This window comes from Sceloporus occidentalis, unplaced genomic scaffold (assembly GCF_023333645.1).
Source record: "Sceloporus occidentalis isolate IW3139 unplaced genomic scaffold, rSceOcc1.0.p SCAF_1, whole genome shotgun sequence".
Classification (NCBI taxonomy): domain Eukaryota; kingdom Metazoa; phylum Chordata; class Lepidosauria; order Squamata; family Phrynosomatidae; genus Sceloporus; species Sceloporus occidentalis.
In genome coordinates, this window is record NW_028316981.1 from 75299838 (window position 1) to 75320276 (window position 20439).

A 20439-nucleotide genomic window follows, 5' to 3' on the forward strand; every position below is an offset into this window, starting at 1 on the left:
GACTTCCCTGAGAAGTGCCCTCAGAAATGGCCATGCGTGCCAAAGAGGGCACGGCGCGTACCGTAGGTTCACCGCCACAGACCTAGACATTCCTAGAGAGAACAAATTAACCAAATCTGTGAATAATCACATCCGCAAAAGTCAAAGCTCTATGTTTGTTGGGAGTGTGAATAAGGTTGGCATTTTTACTCTGCCCTCAGTAACTATTTTACTCTGCCAAACTAGTTATTGATGCCATTCTGCCATGAGATTTGGTACAAGTTATTTTCCATCTTGTGGCAGAGAGAGTTGTTCATGTTCACAGATGAGAACACAGCTCTAAGGGGACCAGGGCCATATGTAGTTAATGTACCTAAAGGTACAAAGAATCTGGGATGAGGTTCTTTCACAAATAAATCAAACACTGGGTGAAAAGGTTTATTTTAGAGGAGCGTTACTAATTATGATTGAAAGGGAGAATAAGGATTTATTGCATAAAAACCTCATATCGCTTATGTTACGTGCAGCAAGACCAGGCATTATCAAAACATGGAAATAAATTAGTGAATTTGTCAAAGAAGAACTGGATAAATAGGATGTGGACTATAGCCCTAACAGAGAAACTATCATTTTGGTCCAAAACACACAGTTTGAGACCACTTTAACTGCCCTGGCTCAATGCTAGGGAATTCTGGGAACTGTAGTTTTGTGAGACATTTAGCCTTCTCTGTCAGAAAGAACTCTGGTGCCACATAAACTTCAGTTCCCAGGATTCCCTAGCACTGAGCCAGAGCAGTTAAAGTGCTCTCAAACTGGATTATTTATGCAGTGTGTTTTGGACCTAAGACTAGCAAAAGGAGAGATTTTTTTAGACACCGAGTGCCCAAAAGAAGACTCTTTTTGGTATCACATGGAAACCTTGCTTTCTGGGGAAGTTACGCTGATTGAATTTCTGCATACCAGTAGGAAAGAGTGACTACTTCTACATGTAGTTCACATTAACTTTATTTGTAATGTATATGAGGTAACTGACTCAAAAAACTGTGATTACTTTGGGTGTCTGCCTCCTAAATCAATATATTCTGCAAGACCTGAGTAGGGCTATTGATAACAGGGTTACTTGGCAGTTTCTCATTCATAGGGTCTCCATAAATCGAAGTCAACTGGATGGCAGTTAATAATAGCAACCAATAAACCTGGGATCGTTCTACTCTGGGATCACCAACACTCGTTCCTGGCAAGAAACCTGATTGCCTTTGAAGCTGGCAACAAGCAGAAAACATCATGACCTGCTTTTCCACAGTCATTCCATAATGGTGCATCACACAGCTCTGTATTTCCTTGTAAATCTTCCATTTCCTCTTCTGGCCATAAAGCCATTTAGGAAATCTGTTTATCTTCTGGTCTCTGTGCATCTGATGACACAGACTCTCTGAAAGCCTGTGTCACAATAAAATCTATTCACCTCTGACTGTGCCACAGGAAGGTCCTTCTGCTGCTGTTGCTCTTCTTCAGGTCCTTCCTTTGTCCTCTGGTGGGCAATGCCCAGTCTGGGGGTGCCTGAGATTGCAGCTGCCACAGCGCCACTGACTATCTTGATGGGATCTGGCTTGGCATCCCGGGCTGGCCTTTTGATAGCTTTGCAACCTTGGTTCCCGGGAAGAATTTATGAGTACTTGGGGCGGTAGCAGCTGTCATACCACTTACAGGAAAAGGGAAGGCCCTTGATCTGGGGCCAGTTTGGACTGCTTGGAGCAATTTCCTAACTTGACTTTGCATCATAGTGATTTTTATGCTTGCTTGTTGGTGCTGTATGTGAGCTGAATTCTGAGGAAGAGGAGCCAGCCAGTGCAAGAAGGAATGGCAAGAGGCAAGAAGAAACAGATGCTATATTTGGGTGACTTACAGTAACAGGTCTGTCATGAGCAATTGTTCCCCATACATTGGAGAATTCAGTCTTTCTCTCTCTCCCTCTATCCTTTCTCCATGGAATTATTGGTGACATGTGTGAGCTCAAGGTAAATATTTGGCCAGCAGGGTCAGGGGTCTCCACGTGTGCTTCCTGTTGCTGTACATACAAGTCCGGTGATATTTTTGTCTCTCCAAACTGAGAAGGCTGGTCTGGCTGCAAAGAATCATGAAGGCCTTGGCTGTCCCGCTTCTCCTCATTTGGCTTTGGACCTTCAGCACAGGTGAGGACTGTTTCTATTTCCACAGGTTGCTTTCCTCCCATCTTCCATGTCTCACAAATCTGTGATGGAATTCTTGCACCATGGATGGCCAGTTTCAAGTTCTGTTTCCAACAAGTTTGGGGGGAGGCAATACATGAGGTAGGGGACATGGAAGAGGGCTTTCTCTACTGTAGTACCCTGCTGTGAAAGACCCTCCCCTTATCAGCCAGATTGGTGCCAATGCTGGTGTCATTCTCTATGTGTATGTGCCTTCAAGTCGTTTCCACCTATGGTGACCCTAAGATGAATGAACCTATCATAGGGTTTTCCTGGCAAGATTTGTTCAAAGGAGGTTTGCCATTGCCTTCCCCCAAGGCTGAGGCCCAAGGTCACCCAGTGGGCTTCGTGGCATAGTTGGGAATTGAACCTTGATCTCCAGAGTCGTAGTCCAACATTCAAACCACAACGCTATGCTGGTACAAGTAAAAGCATGGCATTTTATTAATTCCTTTGTCCCTGTTAATCTTATCTAAATATGTATGTTCATTATGGTTTTCAAATGTTTTGACCTGTTTTAATTGTTTTGTTTTGACTTCTTTGCTTGTTTCCTATGGGGTTTTTTTTTGCCCGTAAACATTTTTTTACTGTTTTATATTGTTTGAACTTATTAACTTAACTTACTGTACACTGCCCTGAAATTTTATAAAAGGTAAGATATAACTATTGAAATAAATCAGCTGTCCCAGAAGCCCCCTATTCCTTGCTCCCGCAGTGTTCCTATCTGCTGATGCCTTCTGCACTTTGCTACTCGGGGAAGAGAGAGGTGCAGGGCCAGACCCTACCATTAGGCAGAGTGAGGCAGTTACTTTAAGCTACAGTTTTTGCATGTCAAAGAAGAATTAATCATAGAGTTGGAAGAGACCTCAAGGGTCATCCAGTCCAGCCACTTGCAATGCAGGAATAGACAATCAAAGCACTCCTCACAGATGGTTATCCAGACACTATTGAAATACTTCAAAAGAAGCAGACTCCACCACACTCCAATGGAGTGTGTTCCCCTGTCAAACAGCTCTTAACATTGTGTGAAAATCTTCACTGCAACTGCGTGATTTTCACGGGATAATGTCCATTTAAACCCCTGCTTTTCCCCGATCTTCCCCATGTGATAAAGTCCTTAATGTCAAGATCTTAATTTAATTTATTATTATTATTTAGCTGCCAGAGGGAGAAGAGTGTGTGGTGTTTTTTGACTAATGTGACAACATAGCTTAGTTTGCTTTTGTGCCTCTGAGAGCAAAATAAATGTCTTAGAATGGCTGTAATGGCTAGGGGATTTTGCTTGTGGTAATCCAAAAAAGAAAAGAAAAGAAAAGAAAAGAAGAAGAAGAAGCTTTGCCAGAACTCTGACCTCTCCTCTCTATTAACAGAATAACTATGACAGTTGTTATGATAAACACTACACAGATTTATCATACACTCACTCCCCAATCTCCAGCCATCAGGATGTGCTTTGAGAGTGATGTTTTTAATCTGTTCCTTGTGGCCCATGAAACTTGCATTTACCCTTGTGTGTTGATGACCAGAGATGCCAATTCTGCATGCTGTTTTAGCCTGCATTAATAGAAGCATAGATTCCAAGTAGAAATAAATAATAATAATAATAATCTGTACTGGTCAGGCTTCATCTGGAGTACTGCATTCTGGTCTGAGCACCGCATTTTAAAGTTCATCAGCAAAGATGATAAGAGGTATGGAAAACAAAATATACCAGGAAAGATTGCTGGGCATATGCAACTTGGTGAAAATAAGACTGAAGGGTGACATTATTGCCCTTCTTAAATACCTCAAGGGATATTTCTGCATTGCACTACAAAAAGAATACAGTTTGACACCCCTTTAACTGCCATGACTCAGTGCTATGAAATTGTAGTTTTGTGAGATAGTTAGCCGTCTCTGTTAGAGACCTCTAGCAAATTACAAAGCATTGAGCCATAGTAGTTCAAATGGCGTCAAACTGCTTTATTTCTGCAGTGCAGTTGCAGCCATAGAAAGAAGGGAGCAAGTTGGTAGGACCTATTGGCTGAAGTTACAGGAGAGCGAATTTTGATTGAACTTTAGAAGAAACCTCTTAACAATATTGGTGGTTTGACAAGTGAATCAATTGCCTAAGTGGTGGGGTCTCCTTCTTTGGACTTTAAATGATAATAATAATAAAAAATAAAATAAAAGGGCTAGATAGCTACTTGCTGGGGATGCTTTAACTAGCAAGAGAGGTGGACTCAATAGTCCATTATGCCCCTTCTGATTCTATGACTCTATAACTGAAGTCCCTATAAACAGAAGAACGTATGATATTTCTGTTTGACCCTCCATCTGCTTGTGCTACTGTTATGAGCACCTAGGGAACCTATCATACACACAAACCTAGCTACCAAGCCAGAGTTAGTTCAGTACTGTCTACAGTGGCAGGCCCCAGGTTTGCAGACTCATTTCCAGATCTGTTTGGGACTAAACCTGGAATCTTTTGCCTTCAAGCCTATATTCTGGCTTGCAAACTCTATTCTACTTTGGTCAGACCTCACCTGGAATATTGTGTCCCATTCTGGTCACCTCAGTTCAAAAGGGATATTGACAAGCTGGAGCGTGTTCAAAAAGGGAGGGCAACCAAAATGGTGAAGGGTCTGGAAACCATGCCCTATGAGGAGAGACTTAGGGAGCTGGGGATGCTTAGCCTAGAGAAGGTTAATAGATGATATGATAGCCCATTTTAAGTATTTGAAAGGATGTCATATTGAGGATGGAGTGAGCTTGTTTTCTGCAGCTTCAGAGAACAGAGCCCAGAATAATGGATGCAAGCTACAGGAAAAGAGGTTCCACCTCAACATTAGGAAGAAATTTCTGACAGTAAGAGCTGTTCAACAGTGGAATGTGCTGCCTCAGAGAGTGGTGGAGTCTCCTTCTTTGGAGGTTTTTAAACTGAGGCTGGATGGCCATCTGTCGGGGGGTGCTTTGATTCTGCGTTCCTGCATGGCACAATGGGGTTGGACTGGGTGGTCCTCTTTCAACTCTATGATTCTATAGCCCTGATTCCTTTTGCACCCCAAAACCACTCATTTGTCATGAACCAAAAGTTAAGAGCCTTTGTTCAGTTTTTTGGACTGTGGCCCATATATGTTTGAACTGTCTGGCTTCTTGGTTCTTTGCAGAGAACTAAAATGACTGATATTTTCTGTTTCTTTTCAGGCCAGCGTTCTCCACTGAATGGCTTCCAGAGGCTGAAAGCAACACAACTGATGTATTTGTCTCACCAGAGAGAGGAGCTGCCAATGGGGGTAGAGGAGTGTGCCCGGCAATGTGCTACGTGGCTTGACTGCAGGTAAAGGGGAAAGCAGGAACAGTGCACGGTTTGGGGGCCAGGGCCTGTTTTCACAACTTCCAAGAAAAGATGCTGAGAAGGAGGTTGGGACCCAGGGTGAATCTACACTGTAGAAATAATGCAATTTGGCACCACTGTATCTGCCAAGGCTCCATTCTGTAGAATGCTACTGGAGCCACTGAACTTGATGAAATTGGCCTCTAGGTCCACTGAAGTGAAGCTCACTATATGGTCTTCAGGAAACCACATCTTATCATGCATCTCCACTGCCAGCTGTTGTTGAATTATAATTCCCATTAGCCCTAGCCCAAGATGAAGAATGCTAGGAGTTACAGTCTAGCAACATTTGAGGGAGTTGCGTGATTCTACTCCTGCTCTATCATCTAAAGGCCCCTGCTCTACCATATGGAAATCATGGAAGAATTCCTTCACAGGTGTGTGCAGGCAGCATGGTTTCTGACTTGAAATAGAAACTTTTGTAGGCCTACTGCTAACAAGACTTATGCTGATGCATGGTCTGGTGTTTCCCCCTAGGGCCTTTCATTACAATTGGCAGAGTCGGGGATGCCAGCTACTGCCTTTGACCCAGCATTCACCACAAACCCATCTGCAAAGGAATGTCCACTATGACCTGTACCAGAAGAAAGGTATGATGGGTGGGGGGTTGAGCCTTGAAGGGGAGAAAATAACATAAGTGGGAGGAACAAAGCAGTGCATATAAAACAAGAGAGTGGGAAATAGAGATAAATGCTAACCAGTGACTCCTCTGACATGGTGGGATGAGGGAACCTCCACTAGGATGCTTGCCTGGGTCCAGGATTGCCTAAAAAGAGGAAAGGAGGCACTTACACAAGGTGCCTAACAGTTCAGATATTTCACATTGAAAACTGTAATGGAGGAATCTCCTGCCATCAGATTGACCATATATGACATTGCTCAGACAGCACACTAGTTCAGCCTTTCTCAACCCTTTTACCCTGGAGGAAGCCTTGAAATAATTTTCAGGTCTCAGGGAACCCCTACATAAAAATGATGTTATCTACAAATAATAAAAAATTTAAAAAGGGGGGCAGGAGAAAGGGTTTTCTTTCCAGTGATGATTTCTCACAGAACCACTGATAGGGCATCCTAGGGTTCTGGAGAACCCTTGTTAAGAAACCCTGCAGTAGTACAATAACCACATTAATCTCCCATGAAAGTAAAGTGATGCTCAAAATTCTACAACAAAGGCTTTTATCATAAATGGAATGAGAAATGCTGGATGTTGGGGCTGGGTTCAGAAAAGGAAGAGACACTGGGGATCATGTTACAACATATATTGGATAATGGAGTGCACCAAAGAATTTCAGAAGACAAACAGCCTGTGCTTTATCAGTTAGAGCAAAGTGTTTGTGCAGATCATGAATTTTTTTTTAATTGCTCTGAAATAAATGGATGTGCCTCAACATTTTATTGTTTTGATGCACTCAGGACAAGATGCACATCAGGACAAAATATGGAAACATGGAATGGTTTCTAGTTGGCAAGGGGATCAGGCAAGGCTGCATTTTATCACTTTATCTTTGTAACTGGCACTTTAAACATAGCATATGTATAGTGTGATTAATAATAATAATAATAATAATAATAACGATAATAAAATTTATTTATGTTTCTCCACCTCTCCTGGTGGATCGAAGCGGGGTTACAGACTAAAAAAGCACAAAGTGTTTACATAAAAATTCAATTAAAAGCAGCTAAAAACAATAAAATATACAACATCATAATAGCATCAACAAACAAGGCAGGGATCATACACAGATAGGGCAAGTCATTCATATCAGGGGGGTATTCATATTGGAGGATGGAGGCATGAAAATTGGAGGAAAGAACATCAACAATTTAAGATATGCAGATGAAACTATACTACAAACAGAAAATAGCAAAGACTTGGAAGATTACTGAAGAAAGTCAAGGTAGAAAGTGCAAAGGCAGGTTTTCAGCTGAACATTAAGACAACAAAAATAATGACCACTGATGACTTGGATAACTTAAAAGCAGACACTGAAGACCTTGAAACAGTTCAAGATTTCCCATGCTTTGGCTCAGTCATTAATCAGAATGGAGACTACAGTCAAGAAATCAGAAGAAGACTAGGCCTTGGAAGGCAGTTATGAAGGAACTAAACAATATCCTGAAGTGTAGAGATATATCATTGAATACTAAAGTTAGAAATGTTCATGGCATCGTATTTCCAGATTGTAGGTATGGTTGTTAAAGCTGGACAGTGAAGAAAGCCTATAAGAAGAAATTGAACTCATTCGAAATGTGGTTCTGGAGAAGAATTCTATAGATAACCCAGGCTGCTGAAAAGAGAAATCAATGAGAAAACCAAGCCTGAACTCTCTCTAGAAGCCAAGATGATAAACAGAGACTGTTGTACTTTGGACATGCTATGAGAAGACACAACTCCTAGAAAAGATAATAATGGTTGGTAAGGTAGAAGGCAATAGAAAGAGGAAGACTGTGTTCTAGGTGGATAGACTGAATCAAGTCCAGCCCTGAGTCTGCAAGATCGGAGCAGGGCAGCTGATGACAAAGTGACTTGGAGGTGTTTCATTTCTAGGGTCTCTAGAGGTCGCATTTGATGGCAGTTAATATCCACAAAATTTTGTGGACAAACTACCCCTATCTCACCCCTTACAGCTAGAGTAAAACTTCTCAGGCATTCCTCCTGGTGACAGCTAATCCTCTGCTTCTCATCAGATCTCCAGAGAAACTCCCCTGCATCTCTGCCTGTGCTTTCAGCTTTCTAGTTCAAACCTGTCTCTTGTCTCAATATACTTTTTTTTAAAAAAGTGTTTATCGTTATCTCTTCCTCACACACAGTTCTGCCTCACATCAGCTTTGGATGGAAAGGAATGGGGGAGATATGACCTCTGTCCCAATCAGGTAACTTAAGGAAGAGGTCAGCTATTTAATGGTTATCTAGACAACACTCACTGCCCGTTCTGGGCCACTAGCCATCAATTTTCCTAAAAAAATGAAAGGTATGACCAGGATGGGCTGATGAACTGGAAAACATATTATGCAACTGATGAAAAAAAAATTTGTGTGTGTAAATACATCTGTTGTAAAATGCCACAGGACTTTCAAACAATGTTTACTGAGGACCAAACTGTGAATGGATTGCAAAGAAATATAATTTTAAAAAGTCTGTGCATGTGTTTGTAGGGATTGGCTCTTAGCAGCCATCTGTTGTTGCTGTGTACCTTCAAGTTATTTCCAACTAATAGTAACTCTGAGTTGAACTTATTAAAGGGTTTTCTCAGCAGGATTTGCTCAGAGGGGATTTGCTATCTGATCTGCAATAAGGGTCACCAGAATGAATACTTGAAAGACCCCGTCCCTATAATAGTTGTGTAGAAGAGATAATTTCAGCAGGTGTTATTTGTTATCTGGTTGTGTGATAAACAACACCTGCTGAAATTCCTTCTTCTATAAAACTTAGAAGCCCTCTCTAATTTTTAAAATGGCAATCCTAATTGTAGCCTATAATGATGCACTTGTGTATGTACAAAGATGGGGTTATTCCACATGAAAAATCTTTTCTGTGAAATGGCTGTGGTTGCAAGGAGGCCAGGGGGGTGTCTTGCTATCTTGGGACTTTATCACACGTGAGGAATTTCTCTTAATTTCGAATGAAAAGAAACTGGAGCTAGAATGCATTCATGTGATTTTGCTACTTCAGTGAATTTACATGAATGCGCATTGCATTCAAACTGGCTTCCCATTGCCCAAAAATAGCATGCCATTGCCCAAATTTGCGTGTGGTAGTCTATCACGCAATAACGTGAAACCCCATGATTGCGCTCGGACTGACTTCCCATTGCCCAAATTTGCGTGTAGTGGGTTACCATGCAATAACGTTAAACCCCATGATTGCGTTCAGATTGCCATTGGATTATACTTCCAATTTCCCTTGTCTGATAAACTCCTTGGGAAGGAAAATTGCTCCAGTTCTCTCCCCATACCCCACAACTCTGAGATGGTGAAAACCATTTGGGTAAGAGGGGACTGGCTCAATGTCAGATAGACCCTGAAGTTATTAAAAATCTCTCTCTCTCTCTTCTGTGGGAGAAACCAATTTATATTTGTGGTGGGCCCTACAAATCTTCTCATGAGTGTTGTCTGTATCTCCAGATTAACATAGAGGAATATCCGTTGAATCCACACACTAGTTTTGTGTAGTGAACATATTCACTTTGATCTCCTGTAAAGGTGATGTCGGAATTGTACCTATTTTTGCACAATAATTCTCAATATTAGATAAAGAACAATGTAGTCTTTATATAAAAAGTAAGTGTCACCCTGATTCAAAAAGATGCTGCCCCCTTTCCAGTGTGAAGAAACAATGGTTCAGGGGTAGTCTACTCTTTTCAAGCTGTAAAAAGACATTGGAAGATCTGCTTGAGTCAGAAATACAAAGATATAGTCCTCTGTCTCTTGGTCTCAAAACAGGATAGAACCTTTCCATGTCACCCTTGAATCCATTCAAGTCCAGTCCATCATAGTGAACCACTGTACTCAGATGTCCAGTCCAGTACCTTCTTTCATCTTGCCAGTATTGATCCCAGGTATGGTGTCTCTCCTCTGCAGGTTATGTAAGGAATTGCATCATGGGAGATGGGAGCGATTATAGAGGGACCCAGTCAGTGACTGAAAAAGGAAAAACCTGCCAAGCATGGCGACTGAAGTTTCCTCATGATCACAGGTAAATCACCCTGGGCCCTTGTTGAAAAGCTATGTGTAAATTGAAAAAGCAATAAACATTTTGGGGTTTCTCATAATAGTATTACTTTTTATCCTAAAAAAACCAAAACAGGATAAAATTCTAAACATGCTTTCTGCCAAAATTAAACAAGTAAAATAGCTTTTCTTGCTTATTTGGATCATTTGTAGAATTTGGGCTTTCTGGCAAGTAACTGAAAGGCAAATTTTACAGAGATTTCTAGACCAGTTACTAATGGGTTGATTTTAGTTTGGGGCATTTAGTTGAGCCTGCCATCCTCCTCCTGTTTTCTCTCTATTGCATAAGGTTTCCTATCTCACTGCGCAATGGACTGGAAGAAAATTACTGCAGGAATCCAGATCAAGATAAGCATGGTCCCTGGTGCTACACAACTGACCCTGCTGTCCGGCACCAAAGTTGTGGCATCAAGAAATGTGAAAATGGTGTGTAGGCTGGGCTTGAGAGCGACCTTCAGGGCTACACATGGTCCAATACCCTGCATGACTATCTGATGTATATGTCCATATGTGCCTTCAAGTTGCCTGTTGACTTATGGTCACCCCATACATTTCATAGGGCTTTACTTAAATAAGGAATCCTCAGAGGTGGTTTGGCCCATTCCTTCCTCTGAAACATACCTATCGCACTTGGTCTGATGGAGAAGGATCTAATTGTTCATGAAGTCATGGTTATCAGCATATATGTGTTTACAATGTTGCTGTACAGTAGGGATGGGGATCATAGGGCCCTCCAGATATTGTTGAACTGTGATTCACAACAACCTTAGACAGCATAACCAGTGGTGAGACATGTTGGGAGTTACCATTCCACCCTCCTTGATGTACAAATTTAATTTCAGACATGGCAAGATCTAAAATGTCATTTGAGGCATGGTTGTTGAGCCTAATATTCTGACACCTTTGAACCTCATCATGTTCTAATAGCTCTTTAAAAATATAAATGAAACCTTCATATTAACTGACACCTCTCCCAACTTCTTTTTAGTCATGGAGGGGTCCTTGCATGACAACTCTCACTGCTCTGTATCCCTGGCTATGCTGGTTAGGGCTGATGGGAACTGTAGTATAACAATGTTTGGAGGGCCACACTTTTCTCATCACTGTTTTAAATTAACTACACGAACTAGCTAGGGATGGAATGGATATCTGACAGTTTCCCAATTGAGGTTGAAATTTGGAGTTCATGATGCCTTGGGAACACTTCAGGAAGAAAAATAGCACCCAGAAAGTTCCCTTATCCTTGTGGGAATATCCCCCCCCCACCTTGGCAAAACAAAAACTGCATGCTTTGTGAACTGTACAGTTAGAGAAACTACAGCTCAGAGGGGGAAAAAAGTTACATTATCTTTTGCCACTGGGGAAAACTGCATAAACTGCTGTACAAATGGGAAATGACATGTTCAAGTTTTGTCTCTGTGTGTGTGTGTGTTGTTTGTTTGTTACTTTGTTCTGTGGACAATGTATTGTTTCTTGCACTTTTGAGACTGAAGTTCCCATTCATGTTTTAAAGTTGTGCAATATTTAAGGTTGTGCAACATTTACAGTTGTGCAACTTTAAAGCTGTAAAACATTTGAAGCTGTTCAACATTCTGTTTGTGTTTTTTCCCCCTTCCATCTTTTTGGAAAGATCTGCAGCTTTTGAAGCTGTACATCATTCTTTTTTTGTGCCTTAACCCTGTCATTTAAGAGAGAGAAAGTGTTTAGAGCTGGGCTGCATTGATAGCTGTGCCACATTTAAAAACTACACATTTCATTTTTTCTCTCTGCCTTTTTGAATGCTCTGTGGGTATTGAAGCTGCTCATCATTGAGTTTTGTGCTTTTTTTCTCCTCTGTCTATTAGGAGACAAAAACGTTTGCAGTTATGCAATGTTCTTGTTTGTCTTTTTGTAAAGGTCTGTAGCTTTTGTGGGAAAGCTGATCAACTTTTCAGAAGACTACACTGCTTTTTGGGAAGCTCCATAACTTTTTTCATACAGTAGCACACTTTGCCATCATTGTGAGTAGTAAACTTCCCAAATGTCTCAACACTTAAGGAAAAGAAAATTGATTGCTTTTCCCTAACATCTCTGAGGAATGGAGAAATCTAGAATGATCATCCCAAGAACTAGCGCTATGTATCATATCTGGCAAACATCTTGACTGGCTTTATAGCAAAGACTCTTCCCTCACCTTCCAGAGTCCCATGACTGCCCTTTGAGAATGATCAGTTGCTTCCTAGATGATGGTGAGCTGCAGGTTTTGTTTTGCTTCTGAAGGAAGGAGATGCTATTGTTCCCTACCTTGGAAAATCTGAGTTAACCCTCTTGCTGTGGGCCAAGAGAGCTGGTTCTGTAGATCAGAACTGACTTGCTGTGATTATGCAAACACTGGTTTTAAATTTGATATTCTATAGTTACACAAGCCAGTTTTTTCCCTGCTTGAAATTTAGCCTCACTGATCACAGTGCAGAGATGGGGAACATTTGGCCTCATAGATGTTTTACCCTATAACTCTCATCTGCCCCACCCATATTGCCGGGAGCTAAGGGACTGTGTCAGAAACTTCTGGAGAGATAAAACTGCCTCATTTCTGCAGCAATATATTTATTACAGACTGAAACAAGATGCAGTAAGCATCTGTTACTGCACAAATCACTTACTCTACTGAGGCAATTACTGTGCAAAAGCACTCTAATCATCTTGTACCTCATATCTGGTTTCTGGTATTGTCTAGTGTCTCCTCCCATCACCTTGTGTTTGTGTGGTGTCTCATGCCTGTGTATTTGGATGAGTTTGCACTGATTGTATCTGCTTCTGTCTGATGTGCTCTCATATTTGTGCTTGTTGCCTCTTTTTAGCTTGTTTCTGCTTTTGTAATCTGGTGTTTGCTCTTATCTTGTGTCTGCTCACACTTTTTCCACGTTTAATTTCTCCTTGTATCATTTGCTCTCTGTGCATATGTGTTTATGTACTGCTGTTTCCTGACATTGTCAAGGAAAGGGCTGATCTCTAGGTTTGTTCAGTGTCTGCTCATGTCTGGTTTGGATTTGTCCAGTATTTTATCAAGAGCAGTAGTTTTGCAGATGTGTCCTCTCTTTGCCACACTTCTCAATAAGGTACTGGGTGAGCCTTATTCCACATCTTGCATAGTGACTTTTTTCTTTCCCTTGCAGCTGTCTGCATGTCTTGTAATGGTGAGGACTACCGGGGCTTTGTGGATCAGACTGAGACTGGCATAGAGTGTCAGCGCTGGGATCTGCAGCATCCTCATAAGCATCCATTCCTGCCAAACAAGTACGAAGTTCCAGTTCTTGAGTAACATACTCAGGGGCAGCATATTAAGAGTAGGGTGGGTGAAAGGATATTTCATGTTATAACATGATTGTCCATTTCTGAACATGTAGCTTTCTACTAGACATGGCAGTCTACCTCATGCAACCCAGGGGCTCTTTCATACTACATGATTATAGCTGATTCCACTTTAATTGCCATAGGATTCCATCCTATGGAATCCTGGGAGTTGCAGTTTAGGGAAGGGATTTAGAATTCTCAGCCAGAGAGCTCTAAAACCTTACCAAACTACAAACTCCAGGATTCCATAGGATGTTGCCATGACAGTTGAAGTGGAATCTTTGGCGCGATAGAAACCGCCAAATAGTGTGCCCCCGTCCTGTGCTAGGGGTTGGCCAAGGGCGCACCGCCAATATTGGCCTCACCCCTAGCACATGACGGGGGCATCAAAATGGCGGTGCCCTGTACACACGGGTGCCGCCATTTTGATGCAGTGGACGCTTAGCACCTGCACGTCCCGGTGCATTTCTGATTCCACAAGTGCGCCATTGGCACATTGTGGCATCACAAACACACTGCATTAAGAACCCGCTTTTTGTGGGTTCTTTTTGCTCTGTGGGGAAGCCCCGAGGTCTGGAGGCTGCAGCTTCCCCACGGAACAAACCAGGGCGGCAGGAGACCACCCTTTTTGGGCGGTCTGTATCCTGCCATAATGCTTTAACTGTGCAGAGATTTTCCTGTTGCATCTTGGGATAATCAGGCTTTGTAAGTCTGGTCTCTGATCTGTTTTGACAGTTTGTCATGCTATTACTTCTTGACTCTTCTCAGAATATACTTTCCCTACATATGTGGGTGTGAAATATGTTGCTTGGCTGTATTCATTCATTTGACTTCATGCAAAGTGAAAAGCCAGCTAATGAAGGATAGGAATGGTCATCCTGAGGTGGGTGGACACCCTGACCAAATCAGCTGTGTTAGAATATTTCCTTTTCTATATGAAGCAGGGAGAGGGGCCCATTTTACTTTCTTCCTCAGGGAAGTGCAGATGAATGTCTGCTCTAGAAGTGAATGAAAAGAGAAATTACAAAAGAATAGTTTTAGCTGGAGCTTGCAGAGTTACTTGTTGGCTGGAGCCTTGTAGTCCATAAAGTAATCTTTCAGGTTATGGTTTTCATCGGGGTATTTCTCCCCTTCTCTCCACTGTTTTTTTAAAAGATATCCCGAGAAAGACCTTGCTGACAATTACTGCCGTAATCCTGACAGTTCTGAGCGTCCTTGGTGTTACACCACAGATCCTACCAAGGAGCGGGAATATTGCCACATTCGGAAGTGCAGTAAGTCTCCTGAGGTTCCAAAGGCTGCATGAAACATGCGGGTAAGAGTGGGCAGGGATGGCATCATGCTGAGGAATGCATTGCTAAGGTAAACCCAAAAACTAGACTGGGCCCCTGCCTGCTGGGTGTTGCTTAGCTACTGACTCATAAAAGTAATCCTGACACTGTTGCTGTGACTTGGCAGTCAATTCAGTTCTGAGGACTTTGGGTTAGTTTGTTCTGTAAAAGTGGCAAGGGGTGGGAATGGGAGAGTACAAGGTGTCCCAGGTTGTTTATAGAATGTGGAAAGATGGCCCTGCATCCCTTTCTCTGTAACTGACCCTTTTCTATGAAAGAGTAGTTTTGGTACATTTTAACACCCATTCTTAATCTAAGGACATTACCGTATGACCCATGTTCACTGCAGTCATGTCAGTTAATAAAAATGGAAACATACTGGTTTCAGAGTAACCATTATTGCACAACTTGTCAATTGCACAACTGGGGCTGCTTCTGCTATTGTACTTTCTTCCCCATAACCCCACCTTCCTTCCCTATGCCCTATCCAGCGTGCTTTTGGATTTTTTTTAAAGTTTATTTTTATTTAAATCTTTTCATGCAATTCCAGAGTTCTGGTAATGTGATTTAAGTAAAAGAAAAAGAAAAGAAATAGAAAAAAACCCTCAGTCAGGCTGCTTGGGAATAGCAAGGGGAAGGGAGGGGAACAGGAAGAGACACTGATGCCATGTGTCTGCCCATATCACAACTGCCCTGACAATTTTTTTACCAGGGATAAGTACAATTAGGACAAGTTTCCTTGTTCAGTGAAAAGGGACACCCTAACCATGCTTCAGGGACACAGCAGCTACCAGTCAGAGGTGGTACTGTGTGATACGTATTGCCAAAGCTGCTTTTTTCCATTTGTATTCATGGTTTAAATGCCACATATAGTAATCTCTTAAGAATTTTGAACAGCAGAGCTGCCTATATATTTTAGGGAGTCCTTGGGCAAGAAGAACTGAGATCTCTGGATAGAGGGTGGGATAGAAATATTTTGATATATAAATTTAACAAAATCTATAGGCTGCAACCTGAATGGTACAAGTCCACTCACAGGCTCCATCTGTAGAACTGCTCAGAATTGCAGGTAGAGAGAGAATTCTGCTCTTTTTCTTCTCTCTTGCCACTGCTTCTTTCCTCTCGGTGTTCAGATAACTGCAAGGGAGAGGAGAGCAGGGCCAGGAGCCTCTAAGGCAGCTTCCCTGCAGTGAGGATCCCATTTGCCCTTCCCAGAACTCACAGGGTCTTTCACCTTTCTACTTTCACTCCCAAGAAACTGGCTCCTGCATATTCTTCATCATCATCATCATCATCATCATCATCATCATCATCATCATCATCACCTTTATTAGGCATCTCAAAAACATAATACACAATTAAAATTATAACTAAAATTATTTACATAGATACTTTAAAATTCCTTCCTTATACAGGTTATTCTATGCACTACCGCTGTTCAAATTATACCAAATTTTTGTTGCCTCCATTAGAAAATTTGCCATCAATCGTGTAATCTGCTCATTACAATCCTCCAATAAATGCACTAAAGTTATATCCATTACACAGTAATTCGTTTCCATCAGTTTCTTTCTCGGTTTTTGATACAATGGGCAAAGAAAGACAATGTGTTGTAGGGTATCTGGGGATACTTCACAAATACATAAACAGTTAGCAAATGGAATTTTCATATATCTCCCCTTAGTAACACAAGACGGATGGATGTTCAGTCTTGCAAAGAGGAAGGCTTTCCTCGCAGCCTGAAGGGACAATGATTGGAAATACTTTGGTATCTCACCACAACAGGGGGGAATGCCAAATACAAAAGGGGAGCATACTCTGGGAGGGGTAGAATAAATTTTCTTATGTTCCCAACTCAAAAAATAATCCTTAATTGTCTTGAAGCACTCCTGCTCCGTCAATAGGAGTAGAGAGTCCAAATTTAAACCCTTTAGTTTTAGATTATCTTCAAAGGTTTTTGACCAAATAGTATAATAATTAGCAGATAGAAGAAACCAGATTAAACTAGATCTATTTGGTCTATAGTGAATTTTAAGCCAATATTTATACGCCATCAACCAGGCTGTGGTCTCCAGTGAATCCAAGCCAAGTTCGTCATATAACGTTAAATAATGAACACATGGCGGAATAGATAACAATTTCCTGCAGAACTGAGTTTGTAGATTTTCAACCTCCTTATTAAAAGCTGTTGCCCATACAGATATACTATATAATATTAGAGGTCTAATTTTGGCTTTATAAATTTTCAGGGCTGCAAGGACATCTTGGTTTCCCTTCTTATAGTAAAAGGATTGTAGCGTTGCCAATGCTCTTTTCCCAGAATGAACAGCCTTTTCTCTCTGCTTTACCCAAATACCATTGTAATGGAATAGAACGCCCAAATATGTATACATTTTTACCTGTTCTATAGATTGATTATTCACTTTCCATTTCCTTGGAGTAAAACCTTTTGAAAATACCAAGACCTTTGATTTGTTAACATTTATCTGTAGATGGAACCTTACACAATATTCACTAAATCTATTCAGGGCTCTCTTTAAGCCCACCTGAGTCAGCGACAATAATACAGTGTCATCAGCATATTGTAACACTAAAAGTGGGCGATTTCCTAACATAGGAGGGTGGGTATCAACCGATGACATGAAATTTGGAAGATCTGCCACAAATAAATTAAATAAATCAGGAGCTAGGACACAGCCTTGTCTTACACCTATTCCTGAATAGATAGGGTCAGTTAGATGACCACTATTAGTAAATTTTACCCTACAGCGATTGTTGGTATGAATTTGGCTCAACAAAAACAAAAGTCTTGGATCTATACATAAACTCTCCAGTTTACTCCAAAGTGTAGGTCGATGAATTAAGTCAAATGCCGCTTTTAGATCAATAAACGCAGCATATAATTTCCCTTTAGGACGGGAAATATATTTATTAATGAGAAATGAGATAACAGTAATATGATCTATGGTAGACATGTGACCTCTGAAGCCCGCTTGTTCAGGTCCCAGAATGGCTTGAGTAGTCATCCAGCTTTGCAATTTCAATGCTAAATGACTGTCATATAATTTACCCACGATAGAAAGCAGGCTTATCGGGCGATAATTAGCTGGGTCTTGCTTATCACCTTTTTTAAAAATAGGAATAATTATTGAATCTTTCCAGCTTGCCGGAATCAGCCCCGAGTTGTTTACCAGGGTGAAAAGATTTGCCAAAGCTTTGGACCATAGTTCTGAACCGTGTTTCAAAACCTCTGCCGTAATAGAATCATAACCCGGCGATTTAGCAGATTTTAGTTTAAGAATTAATTGATACACTTCATCTGGTGAAACAGGGCTCCAGATAGTAGAAGGGTTTGTAATTACTACAGTATTTTCAATTGATTGAGTTTGCATCTTATTTGTAAAATACGATACCCAAATTTGGGGCGAAATGCCGGGGCAAGATAAATTTGAGTCGTTATTCATATGCCTCCTTACTGCCACCCAAAATGTTTTGGAATCATTTGATTTCAGGTCCTTATCAAGATCGGCCCAATTTTGTTGATAAAAAGCTTTCTTTTTGTCTTCTATGTACTTATAAAATTCTACCCTGGCCTTTAGGTAAGGACTAAAATTTTCCTCGGGGTTGTCTAAAGCAAGTTGGAATATTTGTCTAAGGTTCCTTTTCCCTATAAGGCAACTTTTATCAAACCACGAGCTCCTCCATCTAGATGGATTTATATAAGTAGCTGTTTTGATGCTCATAATAGATATTGCTTTCCCATAATTTACCAGGGCATTTTCTATTGTGGTGCTATTAGCTAGATCGTTCATTACCGCTAAGGCACTAGCTTCCTTATAGATTTCACTGACTGCCTCCATTGTTCGAGAGTTCCAATAGATTCATTTTAATCTTTCATAACTAACAAACATTTCAGAGTTTATAGTAGGTGCAATAATTAAATTGGGTAATACCATAGAAACTACTAGTGGCATATGATCACTTTCTGTCCTATGGCAAACCTCAAAGGCTGTAATCAAATTCAACAAAACTGGACTAGATAATACATAGTCAATGGAACTTCTCCCTCGTGTAGCTATAAAAGTGAATCCATTTGTGTTTGGAAAGTACTCTGAACCGTTTAGAATAAATAAATTATGGGTAATACAGAAATTTGCCAGAAGAATCCCATTTTTGTTTGTAACTGGATCCAAACTAACTCGGGGGAGGTTTAGTGGAAATGGAGGCGTATTTACATCGAGCATACACTGCTCACAAAGATAGTCATTTGAGGGGCCAATTCTAGCATTATAGTCCCCCATCAATAAACACCCTGCAGGATCAAGTTTGTTAGTAAACTCATCAATATAATTAGATAGGTAGTCCCAATAAATTGAACTTGTTAAATTATTATAATTTGCTGGTATATAAATATTAACTAATATTATTTTAACAGACTCGAATTGGAGAAGAATTGCTTGTGCAATCTCCTTACACGGGGTTAAAATTACATGCTGAAGGCCACTAATTATTTTTATCATAATAGCTAATCCTCCCTTATATCGTCCCTTTTTACCAGATCTTACTGCCGGGACGCAAAAAGATATGTATCCATGTAAGCAAATGTCATACTGACACCATGTCTCCTGTAAACAGACAATGTCAAACTTATTGATATATTCAATAAAATCTACATCACCACTTTTCCTTCCCCAACCCGCAATATTCCATGAAAGTAACGTAAAACTTGGGGAGCTCTTATGAGCACTCTCTGGCAGTCACTGAGTAGGGTCTGGTACAATTGAAGATGTAATTTGTTCATCTGACTGGATACAACCATTCCAGTTAGAACTATACAGGTCTCTTGTCAGTGATACTGCTTGAGAAGTCTCTTCTGGAGTGGTCTGAGATGTCATTCTAGGTTTGGCTGTTAAATCTTCGGGGATAGGTGTAACCGTTCATTGATTTGTATCAGGGAGTTTAGAGGGTCGCTGCGTAGCCTTTTCTTCAGTTTGTTTGAGCTCAGGATCGTCATTCTGATGAAGCTTATCATGAGGTTTGTCGAGGGGTTTATCAATGTATGGACTAAAGGAAATAAGCTCGCTTAAGTCTTTGGCCCAATTTTGGTGGTGAGATTCCACATTTTCCACCACTTCCAGGTCAATTAGGAACTTTTCTTTAGATGGTTGGAGGGCATTTGATGATAAGGATGTATCAGAACAGTTCATAAATTGTACTTTATTCCCATGGTTGATTTGGCAATCATCAATCTTTGGAGGGATTGTATCAGAAGATAGGGATGCTTCTGCTACATGTTGACTATTAGTTACCAATTCAATTGCTTGACACATTTTAGACCATTCATCCTTAAGTATATTGAGTTCATTAATATTATTTTGTTTATCCTTCGAGATATGTCCAGAATTATCAGAAACCATTCCTTCAGATTTTCTTTCCTTGAGGGATATGAGAGGATTTAACA

At 40.8% G+C, this 20439-nt stretch overlaps 1 protein-coding gene across 1 annotated transcript in view; it reads left to right on the top strand.

Moving 5' to 3' along the window:
• Window positions 1–1426: 1426 nt before the first annotated feature.
• LOC149321617 (hepatocyte growth factor-like protein) overlaps window positions 1427–20439 on the top strand; it is a 41162-nt gene continuing 22149 nt past the window's right edge. The window contains exons 1-8 of the mRNA XM_089525715.1: window positions 1427–1893; window positions 2017–2171; window positions 5394–5526; window positions 6061–6173; window positions 10165–10279; window positions 10604–10740; window positions 13470–13590; window positions 14803–14921. Of these exons, the coding sequence (XP_089381841.1) occupies window positions 2117–2171; window positions 5394–5526; window positions 6061–6173; window positions 10165–10279; window positions 10604–10740; window positions 13470–13590; window positions 14803–14921 (793 nt within the window). The 5' untranslated portion in view covers window positions 1427–1893; window positions 2017–2116. The remainder of the gene's footprint in view (window positions 1894–2016; window positions 2172–5393; window positions 5527–6060; window positions 6174–10164; window positions 10280–10603; window positions 10741–13469; window positions 13591–14802; window positions 14922–20439) is intronic.